Raw genomic sequence first — 16636 nt, 5'->3', positions numbered from 1 at the left:
GTGAGGACGAGCTTTATCCCAGGTGGGAGGGAGGAGGGGGTGCCCGTGACTCAGGGGCTGGCATCCCTCCCTCACACACCTGGATGGGAGGGCACAGCCCGCACAACCGCTCCGACCTTCCCTCCCTCTCTCCCTCTGCACAAGCACCGTCCCCCAGCAGTGGGAAGGTGAACGCCATGCAGAGGGTGGGTGGAGAGGACTGCGGGCGCTGGGCAGTGTCCACTGCTTGGCTTCACCCAGCTGGCCTGGGGCAGAGCGGAGGGTGGTCCCTGGTCCCCTCGCTGGGGGTTTCTCCTCCAGACTTCCCCTCAGCATGGGGGTGCGTCAGCCCCAGTGCCCAGGGAGCTCCTGGCTGAAATACCAGGTGGGTTCCTGCGGTGACAACTGCCCAGCTGCTGATCGGTACCTTGTTCACAGAGGATGGATCCGCATCCCGCTTCATCCAGGGCACGGGTGTGCCAACCCACTTCTCTCCTGCAACAGATCCGGCTCAGGGGTCAGGACAACCCCTGCTAGCACCAGACCTGAGACCCAGCCAGACCTGCTTCTAATGCACCATCCCAGCATCCGAGGAACAGCAATCCCACCTCTGCATCCAGCCCTTTGCTGGGCTGGATCCAAACCCCCTTCCCCAGTCAAAGGAACAGCAGAGCAGGGTTGGGAGCTCTGGGGAGGTTATTTTTTTTCCTGCCCTGCAGCACCTTTTAACTCCAGAGGCTGGGTTTCAAACCACAACAGGTACTCCCTGCAACAGGAGAGCTGGGACGTGACGCTCTGATGCTCGAGCAGCAGCAGGAGCAAAGCAGGACCATCGAGGGGCTGAAGAAGGCAGAGGGTCCCACTCTGCCTCGGGGAGCTGCAAAGGCAGCAGCACATCACAGAACACTGCGGAAGGAAGCAAGCTGAGCTTCCGTTCCCAAAACCTGAGGGGAGCACATGCTGGTGCGTGCAGACATGTCTGCTCACCTCCTCTGGTCCTGTCTGTCCACCAGCAGCACCCAACTCTCATCAGCCCCACTGGGGCCAGGTACTGGGGTTAAAAAAAGGCCATTTAGGCTACAAGGAAGAAACATATTACTGGAAAAAGTGTTTTAAGTGATGGTTCCCCAACAGGAACCCTAGAGCCAACCAGAAAAGCTTGGGAGGACCTGGCTTCCACCACGATATTTGGTGTCCTTGGTTTCTGGATATCCTCTTCTCTCCACCAGAGATGGAAGATGCCTGCTGTAATGTACCTCTGGTCTCACCTCTGGTCGCTCTGACAGCCCCAGCACTGCCTGGTACCATCTCCTTTCCCTTTGTCCCAGCTGTTGGAGCAGCAAGGCAGGACCAGCTCAGCACAGCATCTCCAGCTGTGAGAAGAAACCTGGTTACTCACCATGGGTGCTGCCAGAAGAGCCTGAAATATTAATTTTACGCCTTTGAGACGTGTCCCCAGGTCTCTAACAGATCCCTGAGCACACACAAACATGACATTTTCCCAGAGACTTGTAGCTGCACTGCATCTAAGTGCACATTCCAGGGCTGCTCAAAGGTGCTTCTCTAACACTGAGACAACCACCAAATTTTAAGGCAACAAAGCAGAGAGGAATTAGAAATTCCCAGTAAATGGCCCTAAGAACGTAACAGGTTTTTATCTTGTCTTCAAAAAAACCCCCACAAAACTTCTCCAAGGAGGCAACTTCTCCAAGATACTTCTACCAGGGAAAGTGGATACCCAGCGAGCTCACGTTTCAGCCTTGGTTCAATTCCTTGCACTTGCTGCCTGCTGGATGAGGCTTTTGCCACACAAATTTGGTGTTTTAACCAGAGAACAGCAGCTGCAGGGAAGAGTGATCAGCAGGTTTCGCTGCAGATGGCTCTACCAAAGCTCCCAGCCACAAGCACAGCAGCCCTCACATCTCCATTTCCTGCTGGGGCAGCCTGGCCTAGAAATTTTTGCCCTAGGATTGCAAACAACTGATTTTATTGCTCACACTAAACTATCGTTCCCTCAGCTGAGACTACCAGTCTGAGCGCCAATTACTGGTAATTACAAGTTGATTTATGATAAATTCTCTTCTTTTTAAGTGCCCCACCAGCTTGTACAGAACCTTTCTTCCTTGTGTCCTGCCACTGCAGGGTGCCCAGAGACAGCTCTGGGGCTTCTCTGAGGTCCCTGCTGAGTGGTTATGGGCAGGATCCTGCTGCTGGAACACACTCACTCCCTTTTGGAGTTCTGTAGCAGCACACACCGCTGCAAGAGAGAGAGACAGTTAATCCCCTGGCTGCACTGAACACAGTATTAGCAATACCCTGTTATCTGGTGTAAATTTAAGGAACACTTAATAATGTGTTATTAATGTGCACATAATTTATTGCACTAAGTGATGCTTAATATAATTACCTGGGTAATTGAAAGATGGAAAATCCTCCCATATTCTTTTCCTTAGCCTTTCCCCTGAGAAAGCATTAACTACACTTGTCTGCTGTTCAGCAATGGATGTTCCCTGTTGTGAACACATACCTAAAGGGGAATCTCTCTGCTGAACGCCACTGGTGTCCGATTGCCTCTAGGATGGACCAGCAGCAAGAGGGAAGTGGGTCACCAAAACAGCACAAGAGGAAAATGTTCATAAAGGATCCAGCATACGGTGATGCTGACATCCCTGCAGAGAAAGCAGGACCTTCCAGTGCCACACACAGCTCACCCAAGCAGCACAGGGCTGAAAACACTGAGGTTCCACTCGGCAGATATAGCAAGGCAGCCCCCTGTTCCTCCTGGGAACAGCCCCACACAAGGATTCAGCAGCACAGGCGGAACCAGCCCACACAGACCGGGGAGAAGGTGGGACTGTCACCCCCGGTCATGCCCTTCACACGTTGCAAGAGGCTGTGTGACAGGCTAAAAGTACCAGTAACTTCACTGTTCATGGCAGCACCCAAAGGCAGGGCTGTCTGCGTCCTAATGCTGGCCTGTACAAACGAGGTAGAGGACGGACAGACAGACAGACAGACAGACGCCTCCTACGTGAAAAGGCAGAACCTTTGCTTGTGAAATCCTGGTTCCCTTGCTGTTTACTGGCAACCAAAAGCACGAGCCACCCCCAGCCAAAGACAGGTTTCAAATAAACAACGACTGACTATTGGAAGTCACCGGTGTCCACGGCTCTCGCTCCGAACAAGAGGAAGGAAGTGGAATATAAACAGTCTGAGGAACGGGAGCGCTCGGCAAGGCTCGGGGATGGAAAACTGCTCTGTAAGGGTGATGCATGAATACACAGGCATAAACATTCCCCAAAAGGAAGAGAGGGCTTTGGAGGAGCCTCGCTGCCCCTTCGTGGGTCTTGCACCTCAATAGCAATTCATTCAATGCAAAGGGGTCTGGGAGAGCCCTGCTGAAAGGTGTCTCTTCCTCCAGAGGCAACAGCTCTGGGCTGTCCTGTGTTCACACATTTAACAGGAGGGAGCAGCCCTTGCTGGGCACCTTGCAAAGACCATCCATTCGAGGGGCTTTGCAGAAGCTACAACTTCTCTCTGCAATGCCAAAGAGCTGGGAAGGGGCTCATGCAGGTGTCAGCTGGCTGGACACAGGCTGAAGCAATCTCCTCCACGCTGCCAGAGTCGGCTGTGGCACTGGCAAAGCCTTGGCATGGCCCAAAGCCCTGGCAAAGATGACTGAGGTTTCTTTTTTCCCCCTGGCTCAGTAAATAACTCTCATAAAACAGACAGTACAGCAGCAATCCAACTAAAACATAGCTTCAGGTGCTCACATTTTACAGTTTGAGGTGGGGCTGGCAAGGGCTGCCCCTCCCCACCTGCTCTCTTGGTCAGGCAGCACCCAGCAAGATATAAAATAAAAAGCAAATCCTGAGCTCACAAAATCCCTTCCCACAACAGCATCAAAGGAGGGCAGGTCTCCTAACGACAACAAGCAAGTCGGAAAGAAAACCAACACCTCAGGGCATTGGAGGTGGGAGAAGAGACTTCAGAAGGGAAGGTGAGAGCAGAACCAACGCTGCCAAGGATGACTTCATTACGGCCCCTTGCCTCCCTCCTGAGCAGCCTGGTGTGGCAGAGATAACTGAAACTCAGTGTTCAAGTGTGTAAGGCAAACCTACTCGAGCTGGGAGACACCCACGCTGAACAAAGAGAGGAGTCCCCTGGCTTTTAAGGAGCACGAGCCTGTAATTCCCAGAGTAAGGAGTAATGAAACCAGGACTGGCTTTACTCTGCTGGGTACAGCTGGTCTCTCCTCAGGAGGAGAGGTGGGACTGAATATCCACAGTTTTTAGGGCTGGAAGTGCAGCCTGAGCAGTCTCTCTCACACCTTTTAGCAGTGCAAGCTGTGAGCTGGCATCAGCACAGCTCCCACGCAGGTCACGGGGCTGTTTAAGCCACAGGCCCTCCACCACCCAGCTGCTCTCTCCAGCCCTCCTGCACCCAGCAGCCACCACACAGCCCCACTGTGATCGCAGCCGTAGGGATTCCTGACACACAGACCAACCAGACCTTCCACCCCAGGGCGTCAGGCAGCAGCTTCACCAGCCAGGAGCAGGTCCCTTTCCCTCAGGACATCGCTCTCACATGCCTGAAGCTCCCACTGCCTTCCCCTGCTACACTGGCTGCCCACAGCCAAGTTCAAGCCACCAACCTGCGCAGCCACATGCCCAGAAGGTAGGAAAGATACTTCTTCCTAGATCTGTCGCTTCCAACCTGCCTATCTGTCTATTCCTTCCGATAGCAACACACAAGATAAACAAAGGCAGGAGCTATTGTACTGGCTGCAAGCCTGTTACACAATGGTTGACGTCTGCTCTCCAGCTTTTTGGAAAGGAGGAAAAAAAAAAAAAAAGGCCCAAAAAACACACACCACAAGCCATGCATGTTTGGAGTTGCTTTCTCCACTGCAGAGAGCAAACACTCAGTCATGAGAGACCAAGAATTAGCTGACAGAATCATGAGCGAGCTGCCAGGACGCACCCTTCGAGCCCAGACTCCTGCAGAGTCCTGTTACTGCAGGAGCCTGAAAGCTGCAGCTCAGGTCCCTCCCAGGCATATCTGCTCAGCACTTCGGCAGAGTGAGCTTTGCTTTGGATGGTTTTTTTCCAAGCCCTCTCCATCACAGAACTGTAAGGGTTGGAAGGGACCTCCAGAGATCATCAGGTCCAACCCCCCACCAAAGCAGGTTTAAGACAGGTCTGGAATATCTCCAGAGGAGACTCCACACCCCCCTGGGCAGCCTGTCCCAGGGCTCCCTCACCCTCACTGTGGAAAAAGTTCTTAGGCATATTGGTGTGGAACCTCCTGTGCTCCAACTTGCAGCCATTGCCCCTTGTCCTGTCCCCACAGACACTGAGAAGGGGCTGCCCATTTCCCCCTGCATCCCATATTTATAAACATTGATCAGATCCCCTCTCAGTCTTCTTTTCTCCAGGCTGAACAGCCCCAGCTCACTCAGCCTTTCCTCACAGGGGAGATGCTCCAGGCCCTTCATCATCCTTGTAGCCTCCTCTGGACTCTCTCCAGGAGATCCCTGTCTTTTTTATCCCAGGGAGCCCAGAACTGGACACAACACTCCAGGGGGGGCCTGACCAGGGCAGAGCAGAGGGGGAGAATCCCCTCCTTTGACCTGCTGGCCATGGTCCTTTTGATGTGCCTCAGGATCCCACTCGCTTTCTTGGCCCCCAGGGCACACTGCTGGCTCATGGCCACCCTGTCACCCACCAAGCCCTGCTGACCAGCATTCCCAACTGCTCCAGGGCTGCTGGGCACTGTCACTCCCTGCAGCAGGGCAGGAGCTGCATGAGCTGCGTTTCTTCACTCCAGTCATGAAGTCTGCAAAGAAATCCAGAGGTTTGGAATGACTACAGGTACTGCACAGCAAGAGAGAAAAGGAAGGGGTGGGGTGCCAGGATGTGTGATACGAACGAGGTACTTGCATTTCAACAACATTCAGTAGATTCTCTAGTTAAATGATTCATCCCCAAGAACTTCAGTCCTGTGCCAGGTGCCCAGCACAGGCCAACTTCATAGTCACAGCTACCAATGGCACTTCATTCATTTAATTTCTAATCAGGTCTTTTCCACCCCCCTCCTTTTCCTGCAATCCTATTCCTTGGGTTCATGTTCAGCTGCCATCTGAGAGCAGCTTCTCCAAAAAATTAATCAATTCTCACACACTTTTACTCCCCTCCCCTGATGGGGTAGGGCCCAAAGATACCAGCACTGACATGCCTAACGAGGTGTATAAATAATATTTCCCTGTAATCAAGCTCATTTATCTATATCAGAGTTGTTTGTGGTTAGGATCAAGGATTGCTCTGCATTAGTGCTCTGTGTTATCAGCCAGGTGTAGTTACTCACTTCCATGGAAGACGGGCTTTCCAAGTTACTCAAAGGGGGAAGCTGAGCAGAAGCAGGAGGCAAAAGCTGGGCAGGAGTGTCACACCTCTGTCAGTCCAAAAGAACCTACATCTGCAAAGGGGTTTTGTCAATCAGGAGACACAGCAACCACTTCTGATCCAACTTCACAAGGACACGTGGGACATTAGCCAAAAGACAGTCAGTTCTTACAAGAGGCACAGTTATATTCCATTAGAATTCACTCTGTACATTTGGTTACATCAACATAGTCTCAGACTGTCCCACTGGGTGTTAATCACCAGTTACAGCTACAGCCAGCCAGAGGAAGGGGTTGCACAAGACCACCTGTGCTTCTGTGTCTTGGCACACATCCCAGGGAGGTATTTAGTGTCACTTGGCTTCAGCCTGCCCACAGCATACCTGCTAAGGATACTCGTTGGAGGAATGTTGTTGAGAAGGCCAGACACACCTCCCACCCCTCTGGTGCCCACAGTTTGTCATCAATCTCTGCCTGGAATTACTGTTGCCCACTGTGCTGCAGGTTTTCTGTTGTACCCTCACATTGTTCTGCAGGACTTTGATGTGTATACCTGCACCATCCAGAGGCTGGAATTACACAAGACTTCTGGACAGGAGACTTACCCAATGGAGCTGCACAGCCTCGTGGGTTTTATTTCCCACCACAAGTGCATCCTTGGCCTTTAAAAAGAAATCCCTGAAAATTCTACAAACTCTGATCCTCAAGACAGAAGGAAATAATCACCTGGAGTAGCTGAGGTGCAACACACCATCCTCTGCAGAGCAGAGAGCAGGCCCAGCACAGGGGACACCTCTCAGCCACGGGAGCCGTTACCACCATCCACAGGGTGAGGATGGAGTTAAGGCCTGCAGGGACCAGGTCAGAAGCCCAGTGCAAAGTAATTTAACTTAAGAGATCACAGAAGGAGAGACACTCCCACCTTGCCATTTTCATGCTTTTCCATGTTTTGTTGCCTTACAAACAGGAACTACTCCACTGTCTTTGTGACTTCCCACATTACATCAGTCCCCTGGTTCCTCCTCCATGAACATTCCTGGATACACAGTCAATTTCTTTAAAGCTAAAATGACAGCCAAGACAAAGTATTTTAAAAATATTTAAAAGCACAAACCCAATCTTTTATTTCTTAGATCTCCATACATGCAAAGTCTGGATCAGGAATGATGCAAGAACTGAAGAAACACCACTGAAGGATAAGAAACACTCCTGTGGATCTAGCAGCCTTCTCTCCTATTGCTGTTTATGCACTAGAAGAAGGCTCTGGGTAGAAATTTAACTGAAAACAATGGGAACCAGGAATCTGAAAAGTCATAATCTAAGAAATAAAGACCATTTCAATAATCTGGGGTGACCACTGCAAAGAAGAAATAAAGAGTCCAGATCAGCTGCTGTTTCTCAGCAGAAATGAAACCATTTAAGTTATTTACCCCACCTCCTCCAAACAGTGAGCAAACCACTTCACTACCACTGAACTCCTTTTGGAGAGGTTATGAAACACCCAGATGCCAGCACTGGAAGGCAACTTTTGGAGAAGTTTATGATGCAGGAATAGGTTTGGAAAAAAAATTAAGAACAGCTGAATTACCAACTATTTCAGAACATTCTCTATAAGAAAAGTATCTCCAATTAAAATCAGTTTCATGCCCTATTTTTTCCCCTCATAACCCATAATGTGAAAAAGCCTCAATGCCACCCCAACTCTCACAGCATTGTTACAGACTCACCTCCTGGCACGTGTAACCTGAAGCACATCAAATGGATACTGATCCTGCCTCACTGGCTGGGAAATGCAGACACCACATCAATGACACCAGGGGGTTTTTAAAGACTTTTTTGGTTTTATAATAATTTTGTGCTACACAGGTAAGAAGATTTATGCAATAAAATTTTCAACTGAAAAACCTTTTTTCACAACAGTGGAGGAAGCAGGAATGGCTGCGTGTGCGTCACAGCACGGCGCTACCTAGCACAGAGAGGGACAACACCACAACTAAGATCAGACACTCTCCTCTGCTCATCTGCTGTCCAGTCTCACCCCATGGCAAAGCAAGATCTTTGCAAATGATTTCTCAAATCAAACCCCTTCAGCTTCTGGGGTCTGCATAGGAATCTCGGTCCCTGCAAGACGGTAAGAAGACTGTCTGAGCACAGTTCCCCTCCATAATCCAAGGATTTAACACGTGGTCACTAAGATCAACACAGATAAGCACACAGGTACAGGTGGCAGTGCTGTCACATTCATAGATGTAGATTGCTGCAAGTCTCTGCTACACATCTGAACACGGACACTGACCAATGGCCTCGGCATTAATTCCCTTGGAACGGAGTTAGTGTAGGTGAGGGAGGTACCACAAGCTGCTAGCAGCCTTTGAGTGTGACCTGGAATACACAAGGGCAATACTGATGTTCCTTCAACGCTTGTCTCCCTCCCCACCCCCCAAACCAGACTTGCAAGTAGGGTAAGAAGAACCTAATGCAGAAATTTAATAAGCAAACTTTTACAAGCTGACTCCAGATACCACCGTCCTCCAGCACAACACAGACTGGTTCTTCCCACAGCAAGAAGAAGACAGAAGCATTTTGGGCAGAGGTCCATTCCTGTGGGCACACAGCTAGCGTGCCTGCTCCTGCCCCCCTGCTTTCAGAGGGAACTGTGGTCTGTTTCAAAGAATCCTGTCATCTTTTACCAAAGGCCAAAGCTACCCCTCCCCTCCGAGAACAATGGCTTCAATGACAATTAAGTCCAAAACTCCAGGTCCAGGGAACCAGTCACTGCTTTGCCTTTTTCACAATGGTGCCAACAGCTGAGATGACAGTAGTTTTGGATCCACTTGCGCTGGTTGTCACTGTGACAACGCCTGGCAGCGTCGCGGTAGTGGTGAGGATGGTGGGCTGAGCTATCGTTGTTACAGGGATGGCAGAGTCCCACTTGCTCTTCCTTTTCTGAGCATCTGTGAAATTAATTAGATCAAGCAAATGAGGATTAGCATCATGTTTAAGGTCACCAATCCCTTCATAACACTTTGACAAGTGTTAACATACCAATGCTTGACTAGACAGCTTTCCCTCACATTCAGCATACACTGGCAGTAAATGTTGAGGTGGAAAGACAACTTTACACCCCAGGAGTCAAAGTAAAACTCTACACCTGAACTCCAGCCAAACAGGAGACAGGTTCACACCCTGCCCCAAAGCATATTTAATTTTAACAGAGCACATGTATCTCAGTTGCTCAAGTATGGGCACAGGACACGCTCACCAGCCTCCAGTGGTTTTTCTCCCTCCCTCCCAGTTTAAAAGGCAGGCACAATTGTAGGCAGGGGAGTGATTTCCAGTCTTTTCAAATCTCTTGAGATGTATCAGCCCCAAGAACACTCTATAGCCACAGACATCAGGAGATTTCTTGATAAGCTTCTTCTCTACCGACCTATCTGCTAAGCTTTCACTCCTCAAGGGCAGGCACAGGTTATAGCGACTAGAGAAAAGCAAGCCCATCAGTTCCTGGAAGGAACTCTTTCTTGCATTAAATACAATCAATAAGGAGCCTTCAGGGTTTCCAGGAAGTACCAATCCCAACATTACTACTACTTAATAGATACTAACACAACTGTTCTTTACCTCCCACAGTGGTACTGGCTGTTGTGGTGGTTGTAGAAGCAGCGCTTGTTGTTGTACCCTTTTTAGTGCCAGTCACAAATTCAATCTGGGGAGACACACACAGGAGAAAGATGAGATAAAAATGAAACATTCAGAGACACAGTGGGTTTTTTAATCCCCATTGCTCCTCTAGACATTAAAGCTGCTCTTTAGAAGCAATGTGAGACACTGGTCTCCAAGCTGACTGGCATGATAAACTTGATATAGCTCAGAAAGGATACATCCTGCTCATTAAAGAATGTATTCATACAGTCACAGAAGTTCCTTTTCTTTTTAAGAAACCTGCAAGACAAGTCCCTACCTGTATGATTTACCATGACTGCATCATAGCAGGAAACCTAGCAACAAGAACTACAGCAGCCCACAGCCTTGGATCCTCAAAACTGCAGATAAGGGCAGCAAGGACGTAACCAGATACCTGGGTTACTGTGCAAAAAACAAACCAAGTAGCAAGACACAACATGCACTGCAAGAAAAAACCCCACCTTCACCTACTGAATATGGACAGAGCAAGGTTAGATGGCAGTTTCTAACCTTAGACATTTTTCTAGTGCCAGCCACTAGCCTAAAGGTAACACCACTGAAGGACAGGAATTAAACCTTCCAAAGCCTGTCTGTGTTCTTTTAGGAGACACAGAAGAATGCACATTTTGTGACAAGCCAGTACAAAGTTAAAACAGGCCCAAAGTTTCTGGAAATCAGATGTAGGAGGATGATATCAAAGAGAACAAAGCAGATAGTGCCTCACAAGGAGATATGGTGAGGAAGGTCAGCCATACCACCAGGCAAAGGGTCAGACATGAAGAAAAATTCTTAATCTTGCCTGTATCTGGCTTACTGCATACAACTTTAAGAGCTCTGGTTTAAAACCACTGACAAACCAGAAGGAAATCCAGTGGAATAAGCAACCTAGAGAAATGGAGCTGTAAGGAAGGGCAAACAACTTGATCTGTGCTGCTTGGAAAAAGACACACAAGAAGAAAATAAAGAGGTCAGAACCAGGGAAAACCAAACAGTAATAGCAGAGAGCAAAGCAACAAAATGAAATTCAGCTGAGAAACAAAACCCTGCATCTCAGTCTCTTCTGGTTTGGAATAGCTGCTACCTTTGTGCGTTCTTTCTTGGCCTTCTCCAATTTGTCCATTTCAATCTTCTGGGCTTTAGCTGAGAAAGACCAGAAGTTACAACAGGCATTAGGAACAGTAAAAACTCCCTAATTCTCTCTCACTCACACATTTCCCATCATAAACAATCAAACAGTTCAAACTGAGTATATAGAAAATTAAACTGCCATGAAAGCAACAACTGCTCTTTAATCAAAGCATTGCTGCACTAAATCAATGTTTAAAGAGATTAAAACATTGAAGAACCAATTTAAATGAAAAGACTTTCCAGACTGATGAACCATCCACAACATTCAGGCACATCCAACCAGAATGATGTAGTTCAAGAGCAGCATGTGATGGTTTCTCATTTATAAAGGAAGTGAAGACTCCAGTGCAGTTAATTAAGTACAAAACACAAAGAGGACAAAAAAACCCCAAACCCCCAAAATTTCCTGGAATTACCTAGTGCTTCATAATATGAGTCCTCTGACCAGCCATGAGGATCAAACATGTCCTAAAGAAGTAGTGAGTCAGATTAGAACTATTTTCACATACACACAAAACCCAATTCAAAACCTTTATGTGTTTCTGTTCACTGGTGATATTCATTACTGATTTCCTCTTATATGCTGGTGACACAGAGATCACATCACACCTTTTATATGATCACATTCTATTGTGAATGAAGAAAACAGCTTGAAGGCAAGAAGACTAAGATGAGCAGCAGAAAAATGCCTGACTTAGCTTCTACCCTCCCACCCTAAAGGAGCTTCATGCATATTTACAGACTTTAGCATTTTTTTATTCAGAATTATTATAGCAAAGTTGGAGGCACTGAGGCTCAGTACCACAACAAAATGCTGATTTCAATGCAGAGGATCAGACTAAAGATCCCTTGAAGGATCACTAAAGCAGGCTCAAGGAAGCCTGAGGTAAGACTTTACATTCCTATGTCATCTTTTACCCACTCCCTTGCAAGTCAGAAGTGCTACACCTCACCTTTGGGTAATTTGTACCAAGTTCATCAATTGAACAAAACTGGATCAGCTTTTCATAGATGCTGCAAAGACAAGAGTTCAGAACACAGTCAGTGAGCTACAGGTAAATGGAAGTATTTCAGGTTTGTTAGTAGAAAGAGATTGTCACCTCTTCACTCTTACAGAGTAAAATCAGAACCTGGGACACTACACTTTCTGTGATGGATGCAGTATGGGATCTACCACATTATTCCCCAGTTCCCCCAACAGACACATCATCTTAAAATATTTCACCTAAAGTCTGTACATTTAAAATCTAACCAACACACTGATGTTAGCTGTTGCCTTACAGAGCACAAAGAAGAGTTTTACTGTTTCAGCTACAATCTAATGTCTTTCACTTTTGTTTTTGCTCAGGATCCTGTTTCTGCTACAACTCCAAAGAGGAAAATTCTTGGAACTTGGTCTGTGGTGCTCTGGTCACACATGAAAAGATGGTGGCTCACCTGGGGTTGCGAAACTCCTTTTTCCTCTGAATGATATAGTTCATATCCATGCCCTCTTTTATCTTCCTCTCATATAACTTCTGAATTTTATCCTAAGGGAAAAAGTTTACAGGGTGAGCCAGCATGAAAAGGAGGAGCACACCAGCTGACTGTGGAAGTGCACATGTGGAAACAAGCCAACTGAGCCAGTGACCTCCTTGCACGGAGCAAGGATTCCACCTCTCCCCTAAGGCCAGACAGATTACCACAGACACTTCCTCCTTTAAGGTCTGGAAGTTTCTTGATGAACTGTCTGGAGGGCTAAGGGAACTGATCTTTGCACTTTCTGAAGGCTTCAGCAGTTAAAGATTTGGGGCAGAGCATACTCCTTCCCACTCTGTTGTTTCCCTTCACAACGATGACTGCAGAGAAGTCGAAGGCAGCTCTGGGGGGGGTGGGGACAGGGGAGATCCCCAAAAGTTCTCCCACAACTTGTAGTGACCATCACACCCACCTTGAGATTCAGGCACACATATGGAAAAACAGGGGCTGGGCTACACTGTGCAGAACGGAAAAGTCATGGCTAAGCCTGGGTAACAGACGAGCAGAGCCAAGCTCTGCTGGAGAGCTAAACCCAATGTGATCATCAGGTATTGCTGGGGGTGTCTCCTGGGACAACACACTTGTAAACCCCAAGTGACCACTTAGATGGTATCAGCTTCTCTTTGCAGATCACACACATAATTATGAAGCCTGTGGATGTCTTACTGAAGCCACAAGCCCCTGCAAAAAACAACTTAACTGAGTCAGGTTGGAAGTGCCAAGCAGTCTCCTCTCCAGAAAGAGTGAAAGGTTTAAAAGTGAAAGGTATTTTTTTTCTTCCTCAGCAAGGCAGTGAAAGACCTGAAGAGTATTTTTACTCTGGTGATGCTGAAGAGATAGCAAATGCAGCTTTCAGGTGGACCACATACTTAAGTGGTACTATTAGGAGGGTATTCTCAGTGATTCCCTTCACATTTTCTTCCTGACACGTGTTTCTCACATACAAGAGGCACATAAAACATGACCAGAGGCTAGGCCTTCAGTCTTGCAGGATGGGAGAGCTGAGTCAGTTTTCCTTTGTTGTTTCTGGATCAGTCACTTCACGTCTCCCTCCACATGGACAGTCAACTCAGACACAGAACCGACTATTGTCTGTCTGCTGACGCCGGAATAAAGGAGGATTGTTACGAGCTGATATGATACCGATATGATACCCACATGTCATCAGCTTTAAAATAAGCTTTATAAGATAAATTTTCATCAGGTCCTGACAAAATAGCAAGAAGAAATTACACAATCTCCACATCCAGTGGGCACGTTATAAGGTTTGAAGGAACAGCTGCAGAAAGGTGAATCTGGGGAACTGAAATGATTATGTTTCTCCCCCTCTCCCTGTGGAGGCAGCACTATGGTTCACATACCCTCAGATAGGGAACTACCTGGTCAGCTTTGTAAAGAGACTTTCTCCTTTTGTCAGACCTCAAGATACAGTTTATTAGAGGGAGAATCTGAGAAAAGGAGTAAGTCAGCAGTGAAAAAGCTACAACATTTTGCATCTCTAAAGAACAATCTCATCTCCTCACTCAAAGTGCTCTAAGATGTGGTTTGACCTGCTAACAGAGGACACGTTCTCCTTTGATTGAACATAGTTCACTGCAGTCAAAGGGGAAGAAAATCTGCTTTATTTTGTCTACTCTCTCAAGCTCTGTGCATTCCTCAGATCTAATGCACTCTAATTCACTGATGCCAGAACAGTAAAATCCTCCTACAGCACAGGAGGAGGAATGGGTGTGCCCAGGTACACTGCGGAGAAGAAGGCGGCATGATCTGGATGGTGAGTCATTCTGAATCACAGCTGTACGTTAGTAGCTTAGAGGATTCCAGAAATGATTCTTTACTTCTATCTCTACTGGGCAGATAACTTTAGTTAAACTCAGATGAGTGGTGGGAAACAGCAGCCCCTGTTCTTTCATTTATTCTCTGTCAGGAGGAAGAAAACGGAGCAGGAGGTTATTACAAAGTTGGTTACTCTAATTATCTGGGTGCACACCAGAGAAGACACCCATTTGTTTTCTTTTGCTGCCTCTAAGTTACTAGCCTTTCCTCTACATGTTTACCATCTAGAGATATGTAGGTGGAAAAGGAATCCAGTCAATGCTGCCTCAACTATTCCAGTTAGGGGATTCTCAGGCCTGTATTAAAAACAAAACCACAAAAAAAACCCCAAACAAAAACAATGATTTGTTCTTTCCTGTGGAGCTGAAGTTGCTGAGACAAGAGGATGGCAGTCTTCACAGTAAACATTGCTTCCTTGAAATTCCTAGATGAGAACTGCCATAAAGTTTAATAGAGCATTAACAGTGCCTTCTTAAACTCAGCATGGTAAAACCCAGCTTTAATGCTGGATTGTTGACTTGTGTAAAAATACTGAGCAAAGCTCACAAACACCCCCAGTCCCTACTGAATTGCAAGCCTCAAAAACCCCCAAAAGGTACTTATACCAACCTGCAAGTGGTTAGAGCATCTGCCAGGAGGCTCAGGGGGGATTTTGATCTCATCTGGAGACATGTTCCGCACTCTCTCTGAAAAAGAAGCTGTAGAGAGCAAACCGAGCATGAATTGTGGCAATACTGAAGGGCATGTAAGCCATGCAAGCCATCCAACTTGGTTTAGGCCTTGCTAGTGCTACTCTTATCATTGATAACTGATGGGTAAAGGTAGGAGGGGAATGCTGCTAACTGGTACTACTAGTAGCTTCAAAGTGCTGAGCAAGGAGTCACTAACCTAAAGGTTAGATCACTAGAAGAGGGATGTGATGTTCACTGTATTGGTATCTATACTCTGAGTCACATCCAGACATACAGCTTTACTTTCAGGGGTCTCTCCTCCCCAGAACAGAAATGTGAAAAGCTATTTCTCATTCCAGCTGCAATTGTTGACAAGATCCTTCAAGGCAAAGGATCTTTGGAGGAACAAAGGTTGGCTTGCAGAATGTCTCTCTCAACCCCTGCACTGTGCCCTACATACCAAGCCCTCCACTACTCCACACCTTCCATACACACTTTAAAGTCCTGCTCTGAACAGTTTGGATAACTTGGAATCTCTGAGAAAACTTGTGCCAGGATACTCTCAGAGAGAATCAGCCTGTGGATGTGGAAGATGATGGGATCTATCTAAAGCAGCCTGGATCATTGCCATTTTTAGGGAGGTAATCACTTTGGGTCCTGTTTATTTCAAGAATGACCTACATGAACCAAAATGGTTCAGGAAAGGAACAACCCTCCCTAAGGCTACTGGGAGGTAACCACAAGAAATTACATTTCATCTTTAAGTTAACATTTCCTTAATGGGCACTTTGATCTTTGCTTATGGAGTCAGACTATTGCTAGAAAGAACAACTTGTTCTGCAGGACTTAAGACAGACCAGTACAGTGTTTGTGCTGGGATACACTATTAAGGACATAATTGCCCTGTAAAGATTACTTTACAGGGTTATCAGCCAAAGAAACTGTTTCCCCCTACTGCTTGCTACTGTCCCAGTGATGGGAGACCCAGGCAGAAAGTGTCAGAGCACAGATTTGTGCCACACTTAAGCAGCTGGGATTGTTTTCAACCATAATATATGTACAGGGAAGGCATCCCAGAATCACAGTCTGTACTGCACAGAAGAGGCCTCACACCTGCACAGAAGTCCTATCAAGTCATTCACATTTGCAGCTCCTCAATGATATCCTCCTCTGTAAGAGCTGCCTGAACTGCAGTTCCAGCACACTCAAGTTCAGCTCCTCTGACTAAAGCCCAGAAGGACCCAAAGGAGAGACCCTGGGGTTTGAACTCCTGGTGCTCTCCTGCCCTCCAGCACCAAGTCAGACAGCTGAGGTTACAGATAATCAACACCACACACACGTTCAGTGCTACTACAGTTTCTATTTCTTTTGTCCAAAGCTAAAGCAGTAAGGACAATATCCTTTGGAGATGCAAAGC

General features: G+C 47.3%; 1 protein-coding gene across 1 annotated transcript in view; it reads right to left on the bottom strand.

Moving 5' to 3' along the window:
- Positions 1-8845: 8845 nt before the first annotated feature.
- The window catches only part of SAP30BP (SAP30 binding protein), a gene marked incomplete at its 5' end in the record, with an annotated part of 28492 nt that continues 20701 nt past the window's right edge, over positions 8846-16636 (bottom strand). Inside the window, 7 exons of the mRNA XM_084273458.1 lie at positions 8846-9336; positions 10004-10088; positions 11148-11206; positions 11611-11662; positions 12148-12208; positions 12632-12723; positions 15158-15246. Of these exons, the coding sequence (XP_084129584.1) occupies positions 9155-9336; positions 10004-10088; positions 11148-11206; positions 11611-11662; positions 12148-12208; positions 12632-12723; positions 15158-15246 (620 nt within the window). The 3' untranslated portion in view covers positions 8846-9154. The remainder of the gene's footprint in view (positions 9337-10003; positions 10089-11147; positions 11207-11610; positions 11663-12147; positions 12209-12631; positions 12724-15157; positions 15247-16636) is intronic.

The sequence above is a fragment of the Gallinula chloropus genome (genome assembly GCF_964237585.1).
Source record: "Gallinula chloropus genome assembly, chromosome: 20".
Classification (NCBI taxonomy): Eukaryota; Metazoa; Chordata; class Aves; order Gruiformes; family Rallidae; genus Gallinula; species Gallinula chloropus.
The sequence above is the reverse complement of the archived record's forward strand: the minus strand, read 5'-3'. Positions and strand labels throughout refer to the sequence as shown.